The sequence below is a fragment of the Amphibalanus amphitrite genome, unplaced genomic scaffold, assembly GCF_019059575.1.
Source record: "Amphibalanus amphitrite isolate SeventyFive unplaced genomic scaffold, NRLGWU_Aamphi_draft 000681F_arrow, whole genome shotgun sequence".
Lineage (NCBI taxonomy): Eukaryota > Metazoa > Arthropoda > Thecostraca > Balanomorpha > Balanidae > Amphibalanus > Amphibalanus amphitrite.
Genome location: NW_024882175.1, coordinates 70,044 through 94,144, shown reverse-complemented (window position 1 = coordinate 94,144; position 24,101 = coordinate 70,044). Strand labels below are relative to the sequence as shown.

The 24,101-nt window shown below is 52.3% G+C and overlaps 1 protein-coding gene across 2 annotated transcripts; it reads right to left on the bottom strand.

Annotated features, from left to right (window-relative positions):
• Positions 1-22: 22 nt before the first annotated feature.
• Positions 23-23,837, bottom strand: LOC122364538 (cytoplasmic polyadenylation element-binding protein 2-like). 2 transcript variants are annotated; one of them, XM_043335001.1, is made up of 9 exons: positions 22,592-23,837; positions 14,021-14,123; positions 11,499-11,558; positions 9,791-9,964; positions 6,461-6,573; positions 5,285-5,495; positions 3,813-3,994; positions 3,343-3,453; positions 23-2,190 (listed from the first exon to the last, which is right to left on the bottom strand). In XM_043335001.1, exons 1-9 carry the CDS (start codon positions 23,615-23,617, stop codon positions 2,074-2,076), a joined length of 2,097 nt encoding a protein of 698 aa, XP_043190936.1. In that variant the 5' UTR covers positions 23,618-23,837; the 3' UTR covers positions 23-2,073. The 2 variants fall into 2 exon arrangements, with proteins under 2 accessions (XP_043190936.1, XP_043190935.1); XM_043335000.1 differs by lacking the exons at positions 23-2,190; positions 3,343-3,453; positions 3,813-3,994 and adding an exon at positions 4,305-4,372 and having other exon boundaries at positions 22,592-23,803.
• Positions 23,838-24,101: the final 264 nt, after the last annotated feature.

Here is a 24,101-nt window from a genome sequence, read left to right as displayed (position 1 = left end):
GGCCCTGATATAAAACACGGGAGGCTGACTAGCAGTTTATTGAAATAGTTACAATAAGTTAATACAAGGTGGACGATAAACGCTCGGACCAAGGTCGACTGGTTACAATCGCGGTCAACCCGGAATCAGTGGCAACTATGGCAAGCTGGAGTAGAAAAACTGCAGTACAAACAAAACACAACACTATTTATTTGCGTTTTTACTTATTTATAAAACATAAAAACGTCTGACAACAAAATAACCATAAAAACTCCTCAAATGGGTAAATGAAGAGGGTCGACACCCGGCGGCCGGGCGGTCGGTCGGCTCCCCGGTCCCAGACACAACTATAAAATTAGAAAATGCCTTAAAAACGACTTGTCAACGAGGCTGCGGCGGGGGCGACCCGTCACACAACTCACACACGGATGGGCGCTGAGGGATACGGCAGCCGCTACATCGGATTTCGGGACAAAATGGCAAACGGTGCGCGACGGCCGATGGACACGGACTGGGACCACAATCAAATACACTGAATTTAGTACAAACCACTCAAAATACATTTCTACATCACACAAATATCAGTCGCCGACGTGCACAACCGAGCGGAGGTGGGGACAGGGCGCGGAGGCAGTTACACGGGCCCGGGCCCCGGCGGCGGCGCGCGGCCGCCCGGTTATGGAGCTGAGCCCTGGGGACCGGCGCGTGTGAAAGCTCGGCGCGGGGCGGGGCGGTCGGCCGGCGCCCCGTTTTGACATGGTGACCCGCATCTGGTGTATGTGGTTCCGGGCAGACGGCCGCCTGACTCACTATCACAACACGGACTGACAGGGAGGACGGCGGGGGCCGGCGCAGCGGCGCGCCCCGCCGCCCAAACACTCGCAGCGAAACACCACACGCAAACATAAATATTAACGAAAAGCAGTCAATCTAAACACGCAACACGCTGAATAGCTAGCCTATTATTCGCCGTAAATAAGTGAATAACATACTGAAAATAAAAATGTATGAACTAGAAAATTAATTGCATAAATTAGCGTCAATCACATTAGGGGATAAATACGACTATCACATGTAATTCAACCTACCCCGTAGCGAAGCTACCGGGCTCAAAACTCCCGAAAATGCCTAGTGTGTCGAGAACGCTAGAACGCAGCCGGTGCAGTCGGAAGCAGCGCTGCACTCGGGGGCGTCTGACAGGGCGGGCGGCCAAAAAGGTGTGCAGGGCCGCAGCAGCGTGCGGCTCGAGCAAAACTACAACTATGTACAGGTAATCAGAGCATACGGTGCGGGAGGCCGCACCATCACGATCTCACGGCACTGCGCCAAATGTGTGCAGCGGCTGTACGAACAGTTAATATTGCGGGAGGTACAAAAAGGCAGCCCAAAAAATAAGGAGGAACTATACGATTTTTACAAGAACCATCATATAAATACCGATTATTTGTACATAATCTATATACAATTGCAACGCCAACAATACAAAAATGCGAAAGTAAAAAATGCATCCAAACGGCTCTCAACTGGAATACAAGAGAGGCCCGACAATTAATTACAAGGTGACTATAATCTACTGATATTTACACACACATGTATCCATGGTAAAAGTTGAGGTTATGGCCGCCCGCCCGTGCGTCCCACCGACTGTACGCGATTAACACCTAGTCTATGGCACTAACAGAGGGGCCACTCGGCTGTCCGGTGTGCCGCTAGAGGGTACTGTGTGGGACGCCAGCATAAGCCAGACTACCAGCAGCTACCTACACAGAATCGACGCCGGCAGATGTAGCCCGGCGTGATCGGATTGTGGTCTGATGTCATTAGAATGTGGAACTGACGCCATTGAACTATGGATTAACGTCTTAAAGTGTCATGAACCGACGCCACTGAACTGTGGATTAACGTAATCAGGCTGTGGACAGACACCGGTAGACGCTGATAGAATGTGGACAGACGTCACAGACTGTGTGGACTCTGTGGACTGACTCAGTGTGGACTGACGCCGACAGAACTACGGGTCGTCGTCTGTCGGCAACCGACTGACTGTGATTGCAGCTGGGTTGACTAGTCGTGGCGTGGCAGCGGCGCGATCACCTAGCACCAGCGATAGGGGACGGCGCGGGGCCGGTCGGCACCCTCCTTCACCAGCGGCTTGTGGAACTCGCGGCCCGGCCGGGAGTGGATGGTGGCCCAGCAGTGCTCACAGTAGTACTGGAACAGACGGACACAGACTGGCGTTAGTGGCGTCTCTCGTAGCGCTGGTGCGAACAGACACGTGTCACTAGAGAACATTCGGGCCACTCCGGGAATCCAACCATCAATCCATCCACAGTCACACGTCAAGTCCGCGAGGTGAGAAGTGAGAAGAGCGATCGCCAACGCCCCGAACAGTCAGGTATTATCTGTCCCACACCCACAGCCCAGCCAGCCTTCTCAAGTGGGGCCCACATGGGCCCCAAGTGGGCTCCAAACTGGGACCCATCTGGGCTGCCCACCTTGGACCCAGATGGGAATGTCATGGGCGTCCAACTGGGTCCCATCTGGGCACCCCAGACGGGCCCATGTGGGACCCATCTGGGGCCCGTATTGAGCCCGCATATGGGCTTTCCCAGTTGGGACCCACATGGGCAGCCCAAGTGGGGCCCATATGGGACCCAGCTGGGATATATGCATATATATGGGTCCCACACGGGCTTTCCCAGTTGGGACTCAGACGGACACATGCAAAAAGCGCACATGGAATTTAATTTCTCACTAGATCCCCAGAGATTCGAACTCAAGACCTATGGAACAGGATGCGGGGACCCTAACCACTACACTACGCTAACACCGCAGGTAGGCGGCCGGCGGCCGGTAGAGAACGGAAGCGTGGATGCGTACCTATTGTGAAAAAAGGGAAGAGTTTGTAACGATAGTGATAGAGGCCCGAGCGGTCCATCAGCGCCGTATTGCGTCTATTTATAGTCACCAACTGCCGGCGCGGCCGCCCCCGCGGCCGCGGCACCACACAACGAACACCGGCGACGCAGTAGGTATCAGCGACCTCGCAGGGACGCGGGCAGGGGTGTGCCCAGGCGGCTGTCAGATCAGGAGTCTGGCAGGGTAGCGGCACAGATCAGGCAGGCAGTAGCGGCACAGTGGAGGCGCTGGCCAAGTCCAGCACGTAAAGTTAGCACATCTAGCCCATCTGGGACCCAGTTGGACGCCCATGACATACCCAGATGTAGCCCAGCCCACATTCGCCCAGATGCCCCACTTCCAGCCCATGTGGGCCCCATTTGGGATGGCTGGCTGGGAGCTAGCTTTCATTGATCACTGAGGCAGAGGGCGCACAGAGAGACGCGGTACGCCAGGCTCAGTCACCTGCAGACAGGTGACGTTGGCGCAGAAGAAGGGTGCGAACTTGCCGCTGCAGCGGACGCCCTGGCACTCGTCGCACATCTGGTCATCGAGCACGTACGGCTTCACCTCCACCTGAGGAGACGAGCGCTGGTCAGAATGGTGTGGAGGTCAGAAGACAGGACGGGAGCTCAGACTAGTTGTGGGTCAGACTAGACTGAACAGGTGAGAGTGGTGGGTACTGGGCAGATTAGGCTGGAATCAAGTCCGGCTGACGGGTAAGACAGAATGGGGCGTGTCAGACTGGCGGAGACGTCTCCTAAGTCCTATTGGCGGAAACTGCCAGACTGGTGAAGTCAGACTGAAGCTGAAATACCAGACTGGCGGTGACGACAGAACAGTCACAGCGGCAGGAGCCGCACACGCCGGTAGCTGGAACCGGCTGTCCGTTCCAGCGCCCCCGTTCCAGCGGTCCCAGGCTGCGCCCCACTCACCCGTTTGTCGATGTCGCCGTGCTGCAGCTGCACGAAGCGCGCGCTGATAGCGGCGATGTAGCTCTGCTGGTTACTGAAGGCCACGCGGCCGGCGCCCTTCGGGTACTTGAGCTCCGGGTCCGTGTCAATACCGGCGTAACACACGCCGCCGTACAGACGGTCCATGATCATCGCCAGCTCCACTGGGGGAGAGAAGGTCAGGTCAGGTCAGGTTACACTCCGCCGTAAAGGCGGTCCATGATCATCGCCAGCTCCACTGAGGGAGGACAGAGGTCAGGTCAGGTCAGGTCAGGTCACACGCCGCCGTACAGACGGTCCATGATCATCGCCAGCTCCACTGGAGGAGAGAAGGTCAGGTCAGGTCGAGTCAGGTCACACGCCGCCGTACAGACGGTCCATGATCATCGCCAGCTCCACTGGGGAGAGAAGGTCAGGTCAGGTCACACGCCGCCGTACAGACGGTCCATGATCATCGCCAGCTCCACTGGGGGAGGACAGAGGTCAGGTCAGGTCAGGTCACACGCCGCCGTACAGACGGTCCATGATCATCGCCAGCTCCACTGGGGGAGGACAGAGGTCAGGTCAGGTCGGGTCAGGTCACACGCCGCCGTACAGACGGTCCATGATCATTGCCAGCTCCACTGGGGGAGGACAGAGGTCAGGTCAGGTCAGGTCAGGTCACACTCCACCGTACAGGCGGTCAATAATCATCGCCAGGCTAATTGCAAACGGAGGTCAGGTCAGGCCATACTCCGCCATTCATGATCATGGTAAACTGCACTGGCTATTAGCCCAAACTACACGGGCTACCGGTAATTTGCGGAAACAGGCAGTTGTAAAAAGGTGCCGAGTGGCCGTAAGAAAATAAATTAGGGAAAAATAAATGAAAAATAAAACATATTCAGGCCTGCCTGCCACCAAGGCTCAGGGGCAACAAACACTTCACAGCGCCGGAAATTACAAACGGCGACTTCTGAGATAAACACAAGTCGCTACCAGCACCGCAATCCAGACTTTCCTAAACTTGGGAAGTTCCAAAGTTCAGGACTCCCTAAAGACATAAAATGCAGGTCGTTTCTTAAAAACCGATAGAAACGGCTGAAATTGTGGCCACATGCAGGTGGAGGCAATCGAAACCATCGAAACAGCAAACGAATAATTTAATCAGGCTCGACTACAATTTGGTTAACAAGTAACATTTGAGAATTTTAAGAGAGTATTAAAGGTGAAGGATATTAACATTTAACACAAACATAAAACATCGATTAAATATGAACCGCGTACCTATAGTGGAATGGCCACATTATTATTACAATATACTAAACAGAAATGAAGGATACATAGTTGACAATGAAAGGCAGGCTTTACAGATTGATGCCGTGCAATAGATCGACTTGTTTCTACTAGTGATGGCCGATTATCAGTTTCAGCGTTCAGTTTCACAGGTCAACAGTCGTCCATTGTCCACATACCGGCCTTCAGCGGACGGGGCACGCCGCCGACGAACACCGTCTTGCGGGGGTCGAGCGGCAGAGAGGCGTCCCGCACAAAGTCGGCGTCGGAGAGCTTCCACGGCCGGATCTGCACCGGCTTGTCCTTGATGGTGGGTGACGAGACGCACAGGTAGAGCTTGTCGTCGTCCTGGATGCACGTGTCGATCAGCTGCTGCACGGAGCTCTCGTCCTGGCCGGGCGGGGAGAGAACAGGTCAGCGCGGGGCCGGGGCGCCGGACAGGGACCGATAAACCAGTCCTGAGAGCGAACAAAACTTAATTGGAGCTGAGCAGTACAAAAGCTAATTCAGTTAAAGAGTAGCAAAGTAACAAACCTACATAAAGGAATGCCCAAAGGTCCAATTTCAGAATAGCGAGCAATTTTATAGACAACCACCATTCACTGAAAACAACCGAATACGACTCCTTCATTTTGTTACGCAGTCCAATTCCACAACCCCTTGCTTCTAGTATTACTAGGTTTGCGCGTGAATAACAGGCCTGCTATCTGGCAATTACAATGAACGAAGTAGCGACTGAAGCCGCGGGGACCAGAGGCGGGGATCGATGGCGGCTGCCCAGGTCGGCCGGACGAGTCCGTTTGTTTTCCCTGCTGGCGGCGCTCACAGCCCGGCCCCGGCGACCCACCACGCCCCTTCTCCCCCCCTCCTCCTCCCCGACCCTCTCCTCCCCATGGCACTGTGTGTCTGAGCGCTACCAGCGGCGTGCGGCGGGAGAAAAGATCGGGGTGGTGTTTCACCGGTGACAGCAGCACGCTGCTATTCCATTTCGCGAACTGACGTCACACTTGTGGTAGTGTTGAAGCAATAGGCTTGTTGACGTCTCCATGGAAACCCAATTTGACACGTATAATAGCAGCGTGCTGCTATCATCGGTTAAACACCACCCGGGTCTCCAGCGGGACACTCGGTGCCCGAATCGTACCAACATTGGGAGCCATTCGCCACTGCCAGACCGAGACTCGTAAGCTTTTTGGCCTGGGGGGGGGGGGGGGGGGCGTGCCGGAACTGTCCGTCGACCCGGCGGCCTAGGCAGCCATTGACTACCCGCTGCCCCGTGGCTCCGCGCCAGCCAACCAATCAGTCGCCCACCGATCGACAAGCGACACACATACAGCCGATCTGGCGGTACTCACCTGGAACAGCAGGAAGGCGTAGCCCTTCGGCGGGAAGTAGGACTTGGACTCGGCCTTGTGCGGCCAGTCGACCACCAGCGGACCGAACCGGCGGAACGAGGCAGTGATCTCCTCTGGAACGGACAAACACGTACTGTCACAGTCAGATACACAGACACAGCAGGGAAGATCATATCATCCAGATACTCACTCCACGCTGTCTTTTTTTGTACGGTTATCGTTATTTCACACACTTCAGCTTCACACCACTTCCATTATGTAGGATGCCCTCACAGGTCGCAAGTTCGTAACTGCGTAGGAACTGCGTAGGCCTAGTCGCCGAGGGGATGTTTAATTGATCAAAGTATCATCGAGAACGAGCTCGATGACATAACCGCAGTACCGTTGGGGTATCCGGTCTCCGTTGGGACCGGATGATCTTGAGTCGGGACCCGGGACACTGGAGCATACCAGCAACTCTGGCCACACAAAATAAGCCTTAATCCGGCAGGCGGTGGCCTACCAGCCACCTTCCGCGCGGTGGGGGGGGGGGGCATTTTTTTGCCCCCCCCCCCCGTATCTCCGAAACAACTGGACGGATCCGGAAAATTCAAACGGCGTTCGATAGCCCTGTCAAATTTGTCGAAGGAAACCAAATTTCATTGACCTCGGGGTCACCGATGACGTCACAGGTCAGGTCAAAGATAAAATGTTTCACCGTTCACGGGGTTTCTAGGGAAAGCGCTATAACACCGAGTAAAACGCATTTTGTCGAAAATCAGCGACAAGGCGTCAGTTGTCTAGTACATATGTTGCTATTAGAGGTCACTGGTCATACCAGGTCAGGTCACAGGTCAGGTCACCAAGGGTCACCACATGAGCCCAACTTTACTAAGGTTATGCGATGCATGTTTTATGGCCAGTTTTTCATTTCCAACTCAATGGTGTTGGTTATAAGACCATCAGGTACGGTTTAGGTCACTTTCTGGTGGAGGTCAGGTCAAGGTCAGGTAAAAAAAGGTCAAATTTCAAAGTTGATATTTTTGCATAAAATGGGTATCGATTCCATGCAGCTCGTCACGGGAAGTCTAATGGTGGTCTTTGTTTTGCGCTACGAGGTCTAGAATTGCTGAAAATTGAGTTTGAAAATTTGACGTCATCAATTTTGAACAGTTTTTTCGCTATAACTTGGCCAAAAAAAAAGAGGTATCGATCTCAAATTTGGTATGTAGATAGAAGGCGGTAGGGACTATCACATATATTCCGGTTTTTTCGAAATTCAATTTTTTTTTTTGATTTTTTGGCTATTGTATTCAAAAAATCTATTTTTTATTTTTGTGGGTCAAAATCCAGAAAATTCGAAAAACCGAAATTGCAGTTTTGTAGTCCTTTTGATTCCACACCTTTTATGTCTGAAACATTTTTCTGTATCTCTAAAGCTGTAGGCCTGACAGCTCTTCCCACGAAACCTTTTTTGGGTCGAAAATGGCAAAAATGACGTCACTCTGACGTCATTAGCGGCCAACCTGTCATAGCCTTTGGAAAAATTTTGGTCACCATGTGCGCTAGCTGCTCCCGGGAGGGTATTGAAAGTTTGGTGACGATCGGCGCAGCGGTTCTCGAGATATATTGAAAAAACTAAAGGGGGGCAAAAAATGCCCCCCACCGCCTGGAAGGTTAATGTTACCCGATGATCAAGCTATGTCCTTCAGACAGATGGTTCATGGTCAAAACGTTCAACAAGCATATCCGGGCGTCAGGCCGGGTCCGACGATCACTATCGTTGGCAAAATATCAACACAGCGAATCAACTGTGCTGTCCGCACAGCGCAGCGGCCGACGCCGTGCATATTTGGGGAGAGCTCAGCACCCTGTCTTCCCCACCGGACACCCTTCAATGCCCGAGCGTCGAAAACACGGCCCCTGCGGCGCTCGTAAAGTGTCATCTGCGCCACCGCACGGCCACGGAAAAAAAGACCGCCGGCCGGCATCGCTTACTTTATCGGGCAGCTGCTTGATAAAGGGCTGCGTCAGCGGCTGGTGGCGATAGGGTGCCCCGGTTCGGCGCCGGCCGCCGGCCAACGGCGCGAGCTAAATGACGCGCACGCACCCCTCCAATCGCACTTTATGGCCATACGCCCAAACATTACGGCTATTTACGTTCACAGAGGAAGGCCCCGCGAAAACGGGAGCTCCCGGATCAAATAAGCAGGGGCCCTGCACATCCGGCGTCCCGGTTTCTCAGCTGCTGCCGTCAGAAAGTTCACCAGAACTTTTGGGACCGACCGTAATTAACGAGAAGAGACAAACAACCAGAGAAGTGGCAAAAACAGATGACTTTTCTGACGAACTCCAAAACAGCCTGGCGCAGTGCACCGCCCTGAAGGCAAGTAACGACCTAGCATAACAGAAAGCCGGTTCAGTTTCGAGCCTATCAGCGTTATCGTCGTAACGTGGGGTCCGGCCGCGTCGCCGCGTGATTAGCGCCGGAGCTGACCTGCAGGCGTGAAAGTTTATCGGATCTCGCCTTCACCTGTGGGGCCGGATCGCACCGGACATTCTCTCCGTCCAAGGGAGATAATCGGACGAAGGGCCATGCGTAATATGGATCCTTTCTAATAAATGAGTGGATCAGATATGGAGTGTCCCGTGAACCCCGAGAAATCGTAATGCCGGAGCGGCAGGCACGTGGCACGCCATGCCAAGATAGCCAGTACGCCCGAGTTGGAACATAATAACAGGATAATCAGTAGCTGGCCATCAGGTGCGATGTCAATATCCCCTCGGGTATCCCCGACGGTTAGGGTGTGTGATACCAGCCCACAAAAGCGAGGGATGGGGACATGACATACTACATAGCACACCGCGCGACAGGGGAGTTTTTAGATAGGGGTCGTGTTGAGTATGGGCAGATACATGAGCCGGTGCATCCCCTGCCACTCACTGCCATGGTAGCGCAGACAGAGCAGCCTCGGATTACACTGCTAGTGTAACGATCGGACATAACCACACCACTTACAGCCTACGGCCTAACGCCGCGAATCAGCTTACAAATGTCATCTAAGCTTACACGCAACGTCCGCTCACGTCGCAGGTTGACAGCGCCCCGTGCCAGCCTGATCATATGTCAGCACTAAGTCGGAGAGCCGCTACCAGCTGAAAGCCAAAGGGACCAGCCCAGGTAGTTACATCACGGACTGCCGTTTCTGTACTGAAGCGTCGTTGCAATGCTGAAACTTATACAGTTTCAGATCGGCCCCAGCGCTACCACTGAAACATCGGATACACCAGGGCCCATGGGGACGCGGTGTGCTCGACAGGGCGGCGTCCGGCCCGCCCAGAGGAACTCACCCTCGTCGATGTCTGGCGGCAGTCCGCCGACGAACACCTTGCGACTGTAGCGCTCGCCGTTGTCGGCAGAGCCGGCCGAGCGGGGCGAGGTGCGGCACGGGCTGATGGCAGCCACACCCTCCAGCAGATGAGCGGCCGCCGCCTCGTCCAGGCCAGGGAAGAACGGCGGCTTGCCTGCGGATACGGCACACGTCAGGCGGGGGTTTAATGGCACGGGACAGGACACACCTACAACAGCACGGAACACGGAACACGACGTGATTGTTTGTATTGGTCCACTGCCGCATAAGGTCACTCTGCCAAGGAGGCGGAAAACGCCAGCGATTACCCAGCTTCTCACCACTACCCATTTAACTCGCCACGCACGCACGCACATACGTATAGCCAGCTCTGCGCCGCGCGTGTATGACCACACACCGTCATCAGCCCACCAAAACGACCCTCTCCTCGGGGACATGCAGCACGCGCCGACCGACCGGTACAGCCCGGTACGAGACCCGGCAGGACAACCGCGACACGCGACGGACAACTTATCGGACCGGCAGTACGGCCACCCTAAAGAGCGAACTAATCACGACTCTACTGGAAATAACACCTCCTCTGCCAGCCGGTGTGGCGGTGTGGCTGCCGGTCCAGACCGGGTACGGACTCGGGTTTGAATGGAGCTACCAATGACAGGAACAGCTTCCGCCGCTAATCGGTCGTTTGGGAAAATCGTGCAGTTTGACTGGAGCCTGGTACCGGACTGGAAACTGATGACTCAGTACGCACTGCGGAGCTGCCTTCGTTGACGTACTTCGCCCTAAACACAGGGGCCTGGTGATCGATGACCAGCCGGGTGTAATTTTGGAAATGTTCTTTTGGAAGTAGAGCAATCTTTTACCGACGGTTAGCAGCTCCCCAGCCGGCTCAATCATCCAATTTGCATATGCTGTCGCGCTGTCCGGGCTACTCTAATTAACCTCAAATGCCCAGAGAACAGTTCCCTCGTGGGAGGAGGTTCACAAATGGTTGGCTGCATGCAGAATTGCAGAGTCGCAGAGCCAATGTGCGTTTGATGTGACAGGTATTGCAATTCGCCAGCAAATACGCTGACAAGATCGGGTAACAAATGAAACAGGCGGACGATTGATGAAACGAAGCCGACAGGCGGCGTGTGCAAATAACACCGATATCGGCAGCTTTCATCCAGCTAGCTAGCCAGTAAAGAACGGTGACGGGTGAGCGCAACAGAACACCGATCCCGACTTCTGAGCAAGCGCCCGTATCAGGGGGCGACAGCCGGATGGGCCAACGGCCCGCAGGGCAGTGTCCAACACCCCACTCGCTGGCAAAGTGGACCGTCGAGCACACATAACCCAATGAAAACTGCAGACCAAGTCACCAAAACGCACGACGAGCAGCCACCACTGCAGGCGATGAGCAATGTTAATCATACAAGACTCGCGGAGCGGAACGGGACTCCACTCCGATTCCCAAGCCCGCGGAGGCGACTGGCATTCTAAACAGAGCGGTAACGTCGAGCCAGCCCGCGCCACCCACATGCTAGGTGAAACTTTCGGAAAGGAGGGGAAACGACGGTAGCACGGACAGACGTTAGCGTGTGGAAATTGCGTCACTCGGGAGTTAAAACGTCCGGGGAGATGGGGGCCGGGATACTCCGCAATGACCCCAGGTCTAGGCGGAAGGGAGCTCGGCTTTGACTTACCCTGCAGCTGTCCCAGTGAGTGCAGGCCAACACCACCGTTGCCGCCGCCGTTCAGGTAGCCTGCAACAACACAAACGTTTGCACTCATACTATCATATTGGTATATCGTTCATAAAACTCCGCCACATCGTCGTACCTACCACACTAAATTGGGCTTGTATCGCGGTGTCGCTCGCAAAAGGAAGGAGGCGTCTTTTTGCTATTGGTTTTACATTTTTGAACAGTAGGCATACTAAGCCCAAGGTTCTATGCAAGCTGTGTCTGAATTGTTAGCCCACAGCGTATTCCTGTCTTATTTCTCTCCAGGCCCCTCAAAGGACAATATATGTATCTACTTGCCTGAGGCATATCACACGCGTCACACACATACACAGTCGTCAACTATCGGACCTGCTGTGCCCTGCAGCAGGTGCCGGGGTCATCCGGTGCCACGCCGGCTGTGTGCCCGGTGTTCCGGGCAACCCAGTAATAATTGCGGGTGGATGAGGACGAACCGAACGGGTAGATGGGGGCGAACCCACCGACCAGCCTCGCTAACTACCCGCCGCCGGGGACCGACCCGACCCATATCGTCTGTCACACGTTCACGGCAAGAGCCGATCGGCTTTCCGTTTAGGCCCTGCACTGAAGAGTGGCGAGGTCGTAAGTACACAATATGATTTCGGTCCGGGAGGGTGGTGATCGCCGGCGGACCGCTCTCGTTCGGTTGTGGAAGGTGATTGCCGGTGGACCGGCCCTGGCAGCGATGCCCGCCGCTCGGATCCGGTCGCGGAGAGCGACCACCGCCGGCCGTCCTGCCGTGCCGCCACCGGGATCGATGTCCGACAATAGCGGCTCGTATTGAGCCGGCCACCGAGCCAGCTCCCGTGCACGGCCGCGTGCGGGTTCACGTGACCACGGCAAACGGTCGCCGACCGACGGCACACCACTCCCAGAAACTGAGCTGATACCGTCCCAGCACGGCACACTGACAGTTGGGGCCACGGCATCACTCTCAGAAACTGAGCGGGTACCGTCCCAGCACGGCACACTCGCAGTCACGGCGGACGACATTGTCCAGACAGACGTTGCAACCCTGACCTTGGCAATGGCAGACGCCGCCGAAAAAGTGGCCCGTTCGGGGAAACAGCGCAGGCACTGACAAAAACACCATCTGCCTCCTCGATCCGATCGACGACGGGAGCGTAGCAGGGAGGCAATGAGAGGAGAGGGTCGACTTTGAGGGTTTTCACGAGCACAAGCTCAGTCACCGCCGTCCCAATGATATCGCATTGTGTAGGTGTAGCGAGGTGAGACGGGATGCAAATGGCTTTTTAGATGCATATCTAAAAAAAAAAATGTCGAAGAATAATGGATTAAATATTGCAAGTATTTATAGAGGTCATTTTGCAAGTACCTATAGAGGACAAAAAAAGCGAAGGAGATGAGGAGCTTAGAAATATCTGCTGGGACGCAGACGCATCGTATATTTACATAACTCTGCAAGCCAAGATTTCGAACATAATTATTGCAGAGAAAGGATTCATTATATCATCTATATAAAGCCAAACAGTTACGTCGCACCCTTCTGTCTCTTGATCAAAGTACAACCATAACTACCAGGCTTCAAAAGCAAACTACCCGGAGTGACATAGTCATCAGCAAATTACAATCAGTCACCCCAGGAGACCTAACGAGCGTAGACGGCGGCTCGGACCGCCTCACGATGGTTCAGAATCACGATAGAAGTTGGCACATACGAGTATTGCAGAGCGACTAATTACATTTACGGAGAGTCAACAAAGCGAGCTGCAGAGAGCACAAATACGTATTTGGGTAGGGACGGGACGAAACTAGCCGTAAGGCGGAACATCAAGAGGCAGCAGGTCCACCCTCGGTTGTGTTTCAGCACGGTTTCAGTTTGCAATTGCCGGAGCCTGGAAGCTTGTAGTACAATCGTCCAATAGTGGCGGTCACCTTTCTCATTGATCCACGCCAATTCCGATTGTGAACAATAGCACCCATACCTATGTCCGTACTTAAGATAAGCCACCTTTAGTATTCGCTCAGCATTTTTTTTTTTTATTATCATAGATAACAGTAGAACTCTACTGTTAGTAGAAGTTCTAGGTACTGTTATCTATGCTATTATTTAGCCAGTGGGGTTGAAAATATTCCATATTCTCAGCCTGCGCATTGAGATAACATTATTTCGAAAGGGGTAACGTGAAATATCTGACCAGTTAGTTCACTGTGTTGGGTGCCATGTGCTATGCCGTTTTCGAAAACAAAATAAACAAAGGGCATAAATCACTGCTCCTTGCATCCAGCAGAATACCCAAAAATACACCACCGCTTCCAAAAAAGAACACCTCTCGCCAGCCCAGGCTGTGTCAGAGCACCGTCTACCCCCCACCCCCACCCCGAGCCCCCTCCCGTCCCGTCCGCCCGCCGCCGGCAGCGGCCGTTTCCGTTCGTGTCCTGCCCGACTGCCGGCCCGGATTGCCGGGCTCAGCGCCGGCTCAGCCAGGAGCACCACTTACCGGCGTCTCCGCAGCCGCGCACCATGTCCGTCAGGTAGTGCTCCAGTGAGCGCATCGTGTCCAGAGGGCTCGGCTCCGCCACCGAGCAGAGGCCGCTCCGATCCTGAAACAGCGCCGCAACGAACGTCAGAGCACTGCAGCTGCCTCAGTTAGGAATTCGAACGGTGATCATATTCCTCCAAAACAGCGAACCGGATGGGCAGCCTACACCACACATCATATACATCACACTGGGCCATCCTGCTAGTGTACCACCAACACACCCAGCTCCCGATCAAAGCCGGCGAAGAGAACGCCCACCCCAAGAGCGCCGGCCGAGCCCGAAGCCGCGTAATCCGCTTACCCATTGGCTGGGTCAGGCTGGACGGTAGCTTGGAGCAGTAGGTACTCAGCGCGCAGCCACTCGTGTGTCCAGCGGGATGACGCAAAAAATAGCCCACACAGTACCCAGTTTCATCGCCAACAACAAAGGTGGCAAACCCTTAGGCTTTCGAAGGGTAAGGGATAGGTGCCGTAATGAGGAGACCCAAAAAAATTAACAAAGGCTAGTCAACAACAACTATCATAAGAAAAAAGACAGAAGTCATAACCAGTTTTCAAGAAAATCACGGCGTCACACCGGAAACTGTACGAAATATATCAGCACGCCCCCTAACCGTATCTCCTTACGGCAGCCCAGGCCGACGTGGCACGCCAACTCGTGTTTTCGTGTAAACAGAGTCGTAACTCGTCCCGGACTGGGATCGGCCCGGCCCGGCAGCGTGACTGGAGCTCTGTGCCGATAGTCAGCGCCGCCAGCTCATCGGGGGAGGCACGGGAAACCCCGAGCCGTCGGGGAGCAAATGACCTGAGCGGGGTCGGGACGGGGCGGAGACTGAGGTCGGGGTGGGGAAGGTGGCCGGGCTTGAGCCGGGAAAAAGCTGAGGCCGGGACAGTGGGACCGTGGTAGGGACCAAACAGGTCCAGGGCGGGGCGACGTTCCTTGTAAGGCCGTTCGGAGAAATGCTGATTTTGAAAGCAGAAGGGTGGTCAATGGTCATACGGAAAAAGTTATATTTGGAAAGTCAGATTCTTTTGTCTGACATTTGGAAGTTACATCGTAGAAGCGACGCCGTGCATGCAGTTTCCAGCTGCAATAACTATAAGCACCTTTTTAAACAAACAACAAACTGCAACATTATAGCACATTTTCGCGGCACTTATTTAGTGCCCCTTGTGCCTTAAAAATGGGCGACTGCCGACGCACTTCAGTGCGCATAGAAATGGTTAAACACTACACGAGACTTGGCTGGGACGTTTAAAATCACACCTCCACAACATCACTTCCTCGTTCTCCAGACACCTCTAAATTTACAGCTGTGAATTTATATCCATACCAGAGTGTCACAACAATTGAAATCGACTTCGAATGGTTGGTAAACAAGCCATCAACAAGACATACGACGCATATAAAATCCCAACTATCAACTCAATTTCTAGAACACCATGCTTATTTCCGGTGGTGGACGTATAAATTTAGCCGCTCCGGCAGAGTTGAACAGCTGACTCGCCAGCCAGGAAGAGCCGAAACGATGCTTTATGCATTAGCATAGAATGGACTGCTGTTTACTCGGCCTGAGCAAACCTGACCGAAGACGAAAAGAACACTGCTCTGTTGTCTGTGATACATCCGTCCCTAAGGTAAGGAACGACTGGACCGTTCTCAGGGAGCGGATCGACAGCCATCGACTGCCTGCCCAAGGGAGCACGCACATATCCCATCGCTTCCGGGCAGCTGTTTTCCAAAAGGCGACCGACAGGCCCGGTTGATAAACAACACGCCACTGTCAGGTCGTACAGGTAGGGACCAACAGAATGGTTCCACAGTGTACACTAACTGGACAAGAAACGGATCGAGGCTATCCTGCGCAAAAACGACACTGTAGCGCACCGAAGATGGCAGAGACCAGAGATGCAGAGACCGGTGGCAATCTCGCTCCATCGAACAATCGCTCCTCAAAATATCATTGCCTGAAGTGAGGAAACGTTTTAGGGGCGGCTAAGTCACGGCACCCTTTTTACAGCTGCGCGACTCGCTGAGTTGGCCAAGAGTTTAGCGACCATTTCCCCGATTTAATGCCCGCTCGAAGCGCGTCGCGGGGGAGAGCGCTGCCAAGGCATAATTCAATACGGAGGCCGGGACGATTTCCGGCCAGTATATTAGCCGCCCCCGGTCCGGTCAGATTGGATGTCGATGGGGAGGCGGCGTTCGCGCGGCCGCGCGCGCCACCGATAAATCGATGTGTGACGGGAGGCGGGCGGGGGCAGGCGCAGCCCACCGGTCGGCCGGCCGGCGCGGTAAAATGGGATCAGTGTGTCGCACCGACAGAGCGGTCTCCCGCTAATCAGCGAGACCAGCCGGGGCGGCCCGCCATCGGGATGGCATCGCGCGTTGTCCTGTTAAATGTCCCGCAGTGATGTCAGTTTTCAAGCCACCGATCGTTTCCATGAGAAGAACCGGTTCCGAACAAGGTCAGGTGGCGCCGGCACTGGAGGCGAGGAGCACGGCGAGACGGTGGCGTCCTCCACACAGTCACGTGCGCATGGCAACGGGCTGCGAGGACGGGGTGGGGGGGGGGGGGGGGGGCTTGGGCAGAGGCCGGTGTGAGGGTGACGACCTGCGAGGTCATCTCAACCAAGGCCGCCAGCTTCTGCCACCCCGCCGGGCAAACACCCGCGTGCACAGTCATTTCCCGGAGCGGCACAGCAGCCAGTACAAATACCTACCAGGAAGTTACATTTCTCAGCACAGTTTGCGTCTTATCGCCACACATTATATGTAAGATAAGAAGGAAGATATTCGTCTCATCCACTGCAGCATTTGCTCTCCGTAGAATTCGAGGCTCGAGAGTAATCAAATGCTGTTAAAAACAAATCCCTTTCAAGTCACAGCGTAGCTCAAATGGCACAACTTAATGGGATGAGTGTTGGAACACAAACAGGAACATCAAATAAGATAGATGGCTGTTCTGATGGCTATATGGATATTTTCAGCCCGGACATAATCGAAAAATCAGCAGCAGACCGGCGGGGTGCGGGTACGTTAGCCCCAAACGGTCGATCGGCCGCGTCGCCCACAGACTCATCCATGGACACCGGGCACGAGAGGTGTGGGACGCCCACCGACGCGACGGCCGCGGGCCCGAGCCTCGATAGCCGATCAACCGGACATCGGACCCTACCGAACGCATTACCCGTCACGGGGACCGACGGCCGGGCGATTGGAGACAGGACCCCTGCCACGAATGTCGAATACACCCCAGCTGATCTGTGCCAAATCGATAGTCCCTCTCCACTCCCGAATCCCCCCCCCCCCCATTGAGCCCTCCACTCGAATAGACACCAGCTGATACGCCCCAGATCATTTGCAAGCACCGCCGCTGAACTTCGTAACCATGCCAACTGCCGTATAGGGGAGAGTGGGGTAATTTGGCCGCTTTTTTTAGAAAACGATGTAACTAAAAATCGACAAAACATTTCTGCATTTTCTCAACGCTGACAAGTGTGGCATACATTTTACTTTCTTGGACAGTAAACTTGAAATGATTGAGTAACTACTTATATTGAAATTGTGGCGTATTACAAAGGTCTGCAAAGCGGCCAAATTGCCCCACTAGCAGGGTTATTTGGCCGGGGGTGTGGGGCAATTTGGCCGGTGTTAGTTTGAGGCCATGATTTTTGTTATAGGTGAGTCAGATTCACATTCAGCAATGACGCGTGTCCTACGATGCATTTGAAGCATTTTGGAGGTTGACTCAGCCGTCACAGGGATCGAAAATAGTCAAAATAGCGGCTCTAGATGCGATGACAGTTTTTTTACGAATAACTTTTGAACTAATCAAGCTAGGCCAAAACTAAAAGTACCATCGTAATTCTCTCGTCATTCCGCATCGAAAAATGTATGTGTTGACCTCGAGAGGTCAAGGTCAAAGGTTGGCTTCAGGTCACGTTACCTCAGGTCGCTTGACCTCAAGGTTACGTGAGTTCAAGGTCATCATGTATATCATTCGATGCGCCTTGACGAGCTGAACACAATGAGACCATTTGTGCGGCTGTACCTTTTTTCTGTAAGTATTTATTAGCAAAAAAGCGTTATATAACCTTTGATGACGTCACATGCCCTTACAGCTGTCCAATAGGAAATATGGCATCAAGGTAGTCAAAGTTGGTCATGAATTATGTCCTTTATGGTATAATTGATGACAACTCGGCCGCCCCAGCATAGTGACTCTGAGCGCACCGGCCAAGTTGCCCCACTAGTCCCGGCCAAATAACCCCACATTGCCATTCTGAAAATGTTTGTCTATAAAGTCGTCATGGCTGTACAGAACTAGATGAAATTGCTCTTGGAACCGCTGAACACCCTCAAAAATGGCGCTATAATGTTAGAATTCGTTTACAGCCCAAACACTACATGTTATACAAATTTTTAAACGGGAGTAAAAGTTACCATTTTCTAAGGTAATTCACCTTTTATTAATTTTGAATAAAACTAAGAGGGGGAAAGTTTTGACATTTGCTCTCGAGTTAGTTCTGCCCATGACAAATGAATAGAGACTAAAGTTATTTCATTCACTTTAATCAGCTTTCGTACAGGTGGGGGCGGCCAATTTACACCACCGGCCAAATTACCCCACTCTCCCCTACCTACCATTTTCAGCGAGCACCGTCCCCGGATAGAAATAATGGTTCTTCTACGGCTCTCTTCATGTGAAGTCGCATTTAAGCTTGGCGACTCAACCATAAAATTTCATCATTATACTGTGACTGGACCAACGTATGACCTTTCAAGATATATAATCTAAAATGCACGTTGCAGGCAGTGGCGGATCTACGTTGGGGCAAAATGGGCAATTGCCCCCCCTAAACGGAAAACCTCTGGGCAAACATATCTTTTTGCCCCCCTAAAAACTACAACTTGAATACTAAAAATATGGTGTTTGAAAAGAAAATGTGAAATAAATGGAGGACTAGAAGGTTGTCATATTCGTGATATTAAGTTGTGAGATGATAAAAAGTCCTCCGCCCCATGAAAGTCAGTCCATCATCCATCAGCAGTGCTACTACTGCTCAACTACTGCTACTGCTACAAAAAAACGCGATTTATTGAAACCTTGAACCAAGTAAACAAACCGTCTGACCCGGAGAGGGTGTCGGTGAGGATTAGTGATGAGTTCGGTGGGGATTAGTGATGGGTAAACAATGTGGCAGTCAGACGCTGTGAAATGTGAAGTAAAGCTGCGCTGGTGGTAGCTGTAACATGGCAGGCGAGATAGAACTGGTTGAGTGAACGATATGGTTGAGCTACTGCCGCTGTGTCACTCAGTGATGGCCAGAAAGAACGGTGTACTGCGTGCCTTTGAGAACAAGTGCGAGATAGGTTTCTGAGAGGAATAACGTAAAGAAGATTACCAATCGTGGCTTTTTCATGAGCCATACCGTTATCTAACGGGGACAAACACAGAAAGGCTCAGTCAGAGCTTTTGGTTTGCGTCTTGCGAGGTGTTGGAGAAGCTCAGTATGTTGTGGGAACTTAACGCTGTTCAGTGTGATTCCGTTGGCTGTTGCGCTGTGGTCCTATGTAGTCTGTTGAAGCATCGTTTATCTCCTCTCGAAAGTAACACTTATTGTACCAGTAAAACGCCTTTTGGGCGAAGAACGAGCGAGCGAGATAGTGAGCCCTGCACGTGCGGAAGGGCGAGAGGGTGCTTCCAACGGGCTTGCGCAAAGCACCCTTCTAACTGGTCGCTAGCGGTGTGCCAAATTTGAACGCAATCGGCCCAGCCGTTCCTGAGATCTGAAAGCGGCATTCTGCACGTGCGCACGTGCAAACGGGGTCCAAAATGACCTTTGCACGGCATCCTACTAACTGGTCCCCAACCGTGTACCAAATTTGAGCGCAATCGGCCCAGCCGTTCTCGAGATCTGGAAACGCCCCCTGCACGTGCGCACGTGCAGTAGCACCCTAACCGCAACACCTGGGAATGCATTGCCTGGTGGGTGCCTACCTGTATGCCAAGTTTCAGCGAAATCGCCCCAGTAATTACCGAGTTACTGAAATGGGAACAAATTTGGCACCTCTTATTGTTGTATTTTGCACGTGCAGTGGGGGTCACTCACATAGATGAAGAGTATCCGACCTTTGGTAGAAGGGATCCAGCTACCCTATAAAAATGACCGCAAGACAATCGCTCAAGCCGCTGCTGAGATATGCGCCTCTCAAAATCACTACTTTTGCAAAACAGCTTGAACACCCTTGACTTTTCACGTGGCACGTGCCACGACGGTCACTGAGATGTATCAAAAGTAGTCAATTACGGGGTAGAAGGGATGGGGCTACCCAACAAAAAAGACCGCAGGCCAATCGGTCCAGCGGTTGATGAGATATAAGCCTCTCAAAAGCGGTACAGGCCGGGCCGGGCCTGTAAGGTGCACTCAGAGCACTCAAACAAAAGGTCATGAACTGCTTCAAAAACCATCGCACCACGAACAAACCTAACCACTCAAAAGAAGATTTAGACGCTTTAGATGCTATTCGCTCCGATCCAGAAATGATTGTAAAACGCTCTGATAAGGGCAAAGGATTTGTTCTTATGCCTAAGGATACATATGTTCAAAAAGCACAGTCTATCACATCCCTGAACAGATGCCTAAGAATCCCACACCCCGACTTGAAGCTGAGACAAAAAGAATCATTTCGGCAAACCTAGCGGGGAAAGTCAGTGACAAAGTCGTCAACGCGATAAAACCCTCCTCTTCTAGGACTGCTGAGCTATACGGTCTACCAAAGAGCCACAAGCCCGATATGCCCCTTAGACCTATAGTTTCAGCCTGTGGTGACCCCTTGGATAAACTGACATGGTTTTTGGAACGGCTCATAACCCAACTTCTGATCTTCGTCCCAGCTCACTTGAAAAACACCTACGAATTTCTCAACCGAACCCTGACTGCGTATAGTATCGCAGGTACGCTGATGTGGCCTTTGGTCGTGGGCATTTACACATGAACCTGCTGCTGCGACCCTTATCGGTCTCCGGATACAGAAGCCCTTGAGAACCGGCGCGGGCGGACCTTTCGGACGAGGTCTTGCCGAGGTGATGCGGGAGGTAGAGGACGGACCGTCCATAGCGCCGGTGAGCTATTCTCTAACTATCTCCCGCTCCCGGAGTCAGGGTGGCTGCAAATTTTTTTGCGCTGCCCTGGCTTGGCCGGACTGACAAAAATGTAAAAAATCAAAAAAAAATAATTCCCGAAATCCGAGGAGAAAAATAGGGGTAGCTCGTTTTTTTTTTTTTTGTTCCTAAGACTGGACGTTTGAAATTCTCGCCGACTTGCCTGGCGGCGCAATGTTTGCCCCCCCTAAACTCAAATCCTAGATCCGCCACTGGTTGCAGGCTATTGATGAAAACGGAAGATACCGATACTATCCTCGCCTCTTGATCACTAAACCCGCTCCGTACTGAACTGAACTCTCAGCGGTAACTGCGGAACGCATACGCCATACGGACATTCCGTCATCAGTTGGCTGGGAGCAGACGGGCAACGGGGGCGACTGTGCGTCGGTCCGCCGCGGGTCGCCGGATGGCGTGCCACGGTGACGGGCCGCGGCTGCAGACGTAGCGCCCGCCGGGCCCAGCGGCAGTGCACAATCAATAGAGCGCGCCGCGCTGACGAGCGGCGGCGCTGCGCCATGGGCCGCGCCGCGCCCCGTAAAACGCCGCCGGCGGCCGTGTCAATATTTACGGCACTGCCGGCCGGTCCACGTGTCAGTCGGGGAAGCCGACGGCCTACGCACGGCGCGCCGTGCTAAAAGAGCGCGACCATGGGTCGGGCAAGGCAGAGCAAGAGCAAAAAGAGTTCAATTGAAAAAATTAACTAGATAATCAAACAAGCAAGTAAGTGAACATCACTTGAATCACAACACAAGCTAACTGGAGATTAAAAAATGGATACACTGGAATAGAGGGACTAACAACAATAACAATAACAATTGATGACAGCTCAGTCAGTTTATGGAGTCATGGACAGGGTATAAAATAATATACAATCCCAAAACACAGCTAAGAAGCAGACAGCCTAGCAAATAAATCAAAATATTGATTTCACAGACTCTCTATTGATTGATTTTTAATATTTACAGTAGGTAAGTGGGTATGATAGGCACAAAAAAACTGGGGTTCATTGGGTGGCAGATTGTGTTGCCTTGATAAACTGTTGAAAAATGAAGGCAGTTGTTCAGTCAACAGTACCTATTGGCTAGAATGCATCCACTTCTTTTGGAGAGATGTCTTTGCACTTGAGCTAAGCCATTGAGGATAACAGAAGAGACAAAGTGGCATGATGCATGATAATCAATGTTTCAAAAACATAATAATGGACATTGATAACTAAAGCAGGAGATGCAGGTTCAGCCTATCAATAATGGTGACTGAGACCTTTCATTCTTATGTATGTTAAGCTTAATAAAGCTTATGAATCTGAATTAATCAGCTGCATGCATTTACATTACTCCAGACTATTGGGCAGACCTACCTGATATCCAAATAGCATGTTGCTTCCTCTTGCATCCTGCGAAGGTGGAGGCTGCCCATAAGGTCCCTTGGAAGGGAAGGAAGTGCCCCTGAACTTGTTTGGTGTAAAGACCACTGCTCCACCAGCTTGGCTAAATGAGTTGTACTTCTGGGCCATGCTAGAGCTGTTTCCAGACATACTAGCTGGAAAGTGTGTCATGGGGACCTGGTGATGATTAGAGACCTTTGGAACCCTGTTCCAGTTAGGCATGGCAGTCAGGTTCTGCTGTGGTTGAGCTCCAGCACCCCAGCTGTTGTGCTGAGATCCACTCACTGCTGACCAGGCTGGGTAGCTCTTGCTATCCACATAATGCTTCTGGGTTTGGCTTGGAGTCATGCTGTGTGCAGCTGTTACATGTCTTCTCTGGCCAAGGCTTGGTGATGCAATGTTATACTGGGATGCACAGCCACCCCCAATCAACGCATTTTGATTGGAGGCATGCATCTGTGTGTGTGATGGAAAGTGACTTGGGTACTGTGCACCATTTGCTGCCTGCATTCTGCCCATGATGCTTTGATCTGCAGATGTTGTAGACCATAGGTTTGGTGGAGAACCACCTGAACTACTATTCATGGCCGAGGAACTCTCAGTGAATGACTGGCTTGCATGGATGGACGTGCTTAAGCTAAGACTACTTGAAAGACCACTAGCACCACTCTCATATGCCACCCCTGACTGACTAGTCAAGCACTTGTCAGACAGCTCATCTTCAGTTCGTCCATTGCTCACCAAGACATTGCTCAGCCCAAGCACATTTTTGCCATCTTCACAAAATCTTTGGTTTTCTTCATAATGTACATCTTGATCTGAAGCCAAAGACTGGTTGGGTGATTTGCTTGGTGACTTTTGTATCCTCAAATCACTCTGCATTTTCAGCCCACACTTCTCAGCATTGGTCAGTTCAAGCTTGAGTTCTGATTGGGATGCATTTCCGAAATAACGGCTGCAAGAAGTCGCAGGGGGTATATCTGAACAAATGGTACTCATGCTATGCCAATGCCCAGGTTCAATTGCGATACAATCTTAGCGGATCATAGCCACAAAACAACGACTTCCTAAAACCACGGTCACCAAACACACCAAAACACCGTAAACCTCCGTAAACAAACACTGTCCCCCTGCTCAAGGCCGTATAAGTTCCCCTGCTCGCCCCCTTCTTCCCAATGCCCAAAATCTTCTGCGCTAATGCAAACCCAGAAGTTTGTATATTGGAAAAGTTCACTAAAACACCGTAAGGTGTCGCTAGTGAAAAACAGGTGATATCTAGTAGTTTTGTCTAGTATAAATTAAAACATACCAAATCATTTTTGAAATAATCTTTATTTTGATTAATTGTACAACAACGTAAATCTTATTCCTTTTATTTTCTTCATTCTTTCGTTATTTCGAAACTGTTTATCAGGAGGTTGGGTTTGGTAGGATTAAAAATGAACCGTCTCGGAATATAACCTTCTAGCTACTCTACTAGATA

Excerpts from the sequence above, each read along its gene's own strand:
- LOC122364538 (XM_043335001.1), bottom strand. The coding sequence starts at position 23,617 with ATGAGTACCATTTGTTCAGATATACCCCCTGCGACTTCTTGCAGCCGT. Across the intron at positions 5,496-6,460 it reads ACGCCTTCCTGCTGTTCCAG|GACGAGAGCTCCGTGCAGCA; the intron begins GTGAGTACCGCC and ends CCGCCCGGCCAG. Across the intron at positions 3,454-3,812 it reads ACGGCGACATCGACAAACGG|GTGGAGGTGAAGCCGTACGT; the intron begins GTGAGTGGGGCG and ends TCGTCTCCTCAG.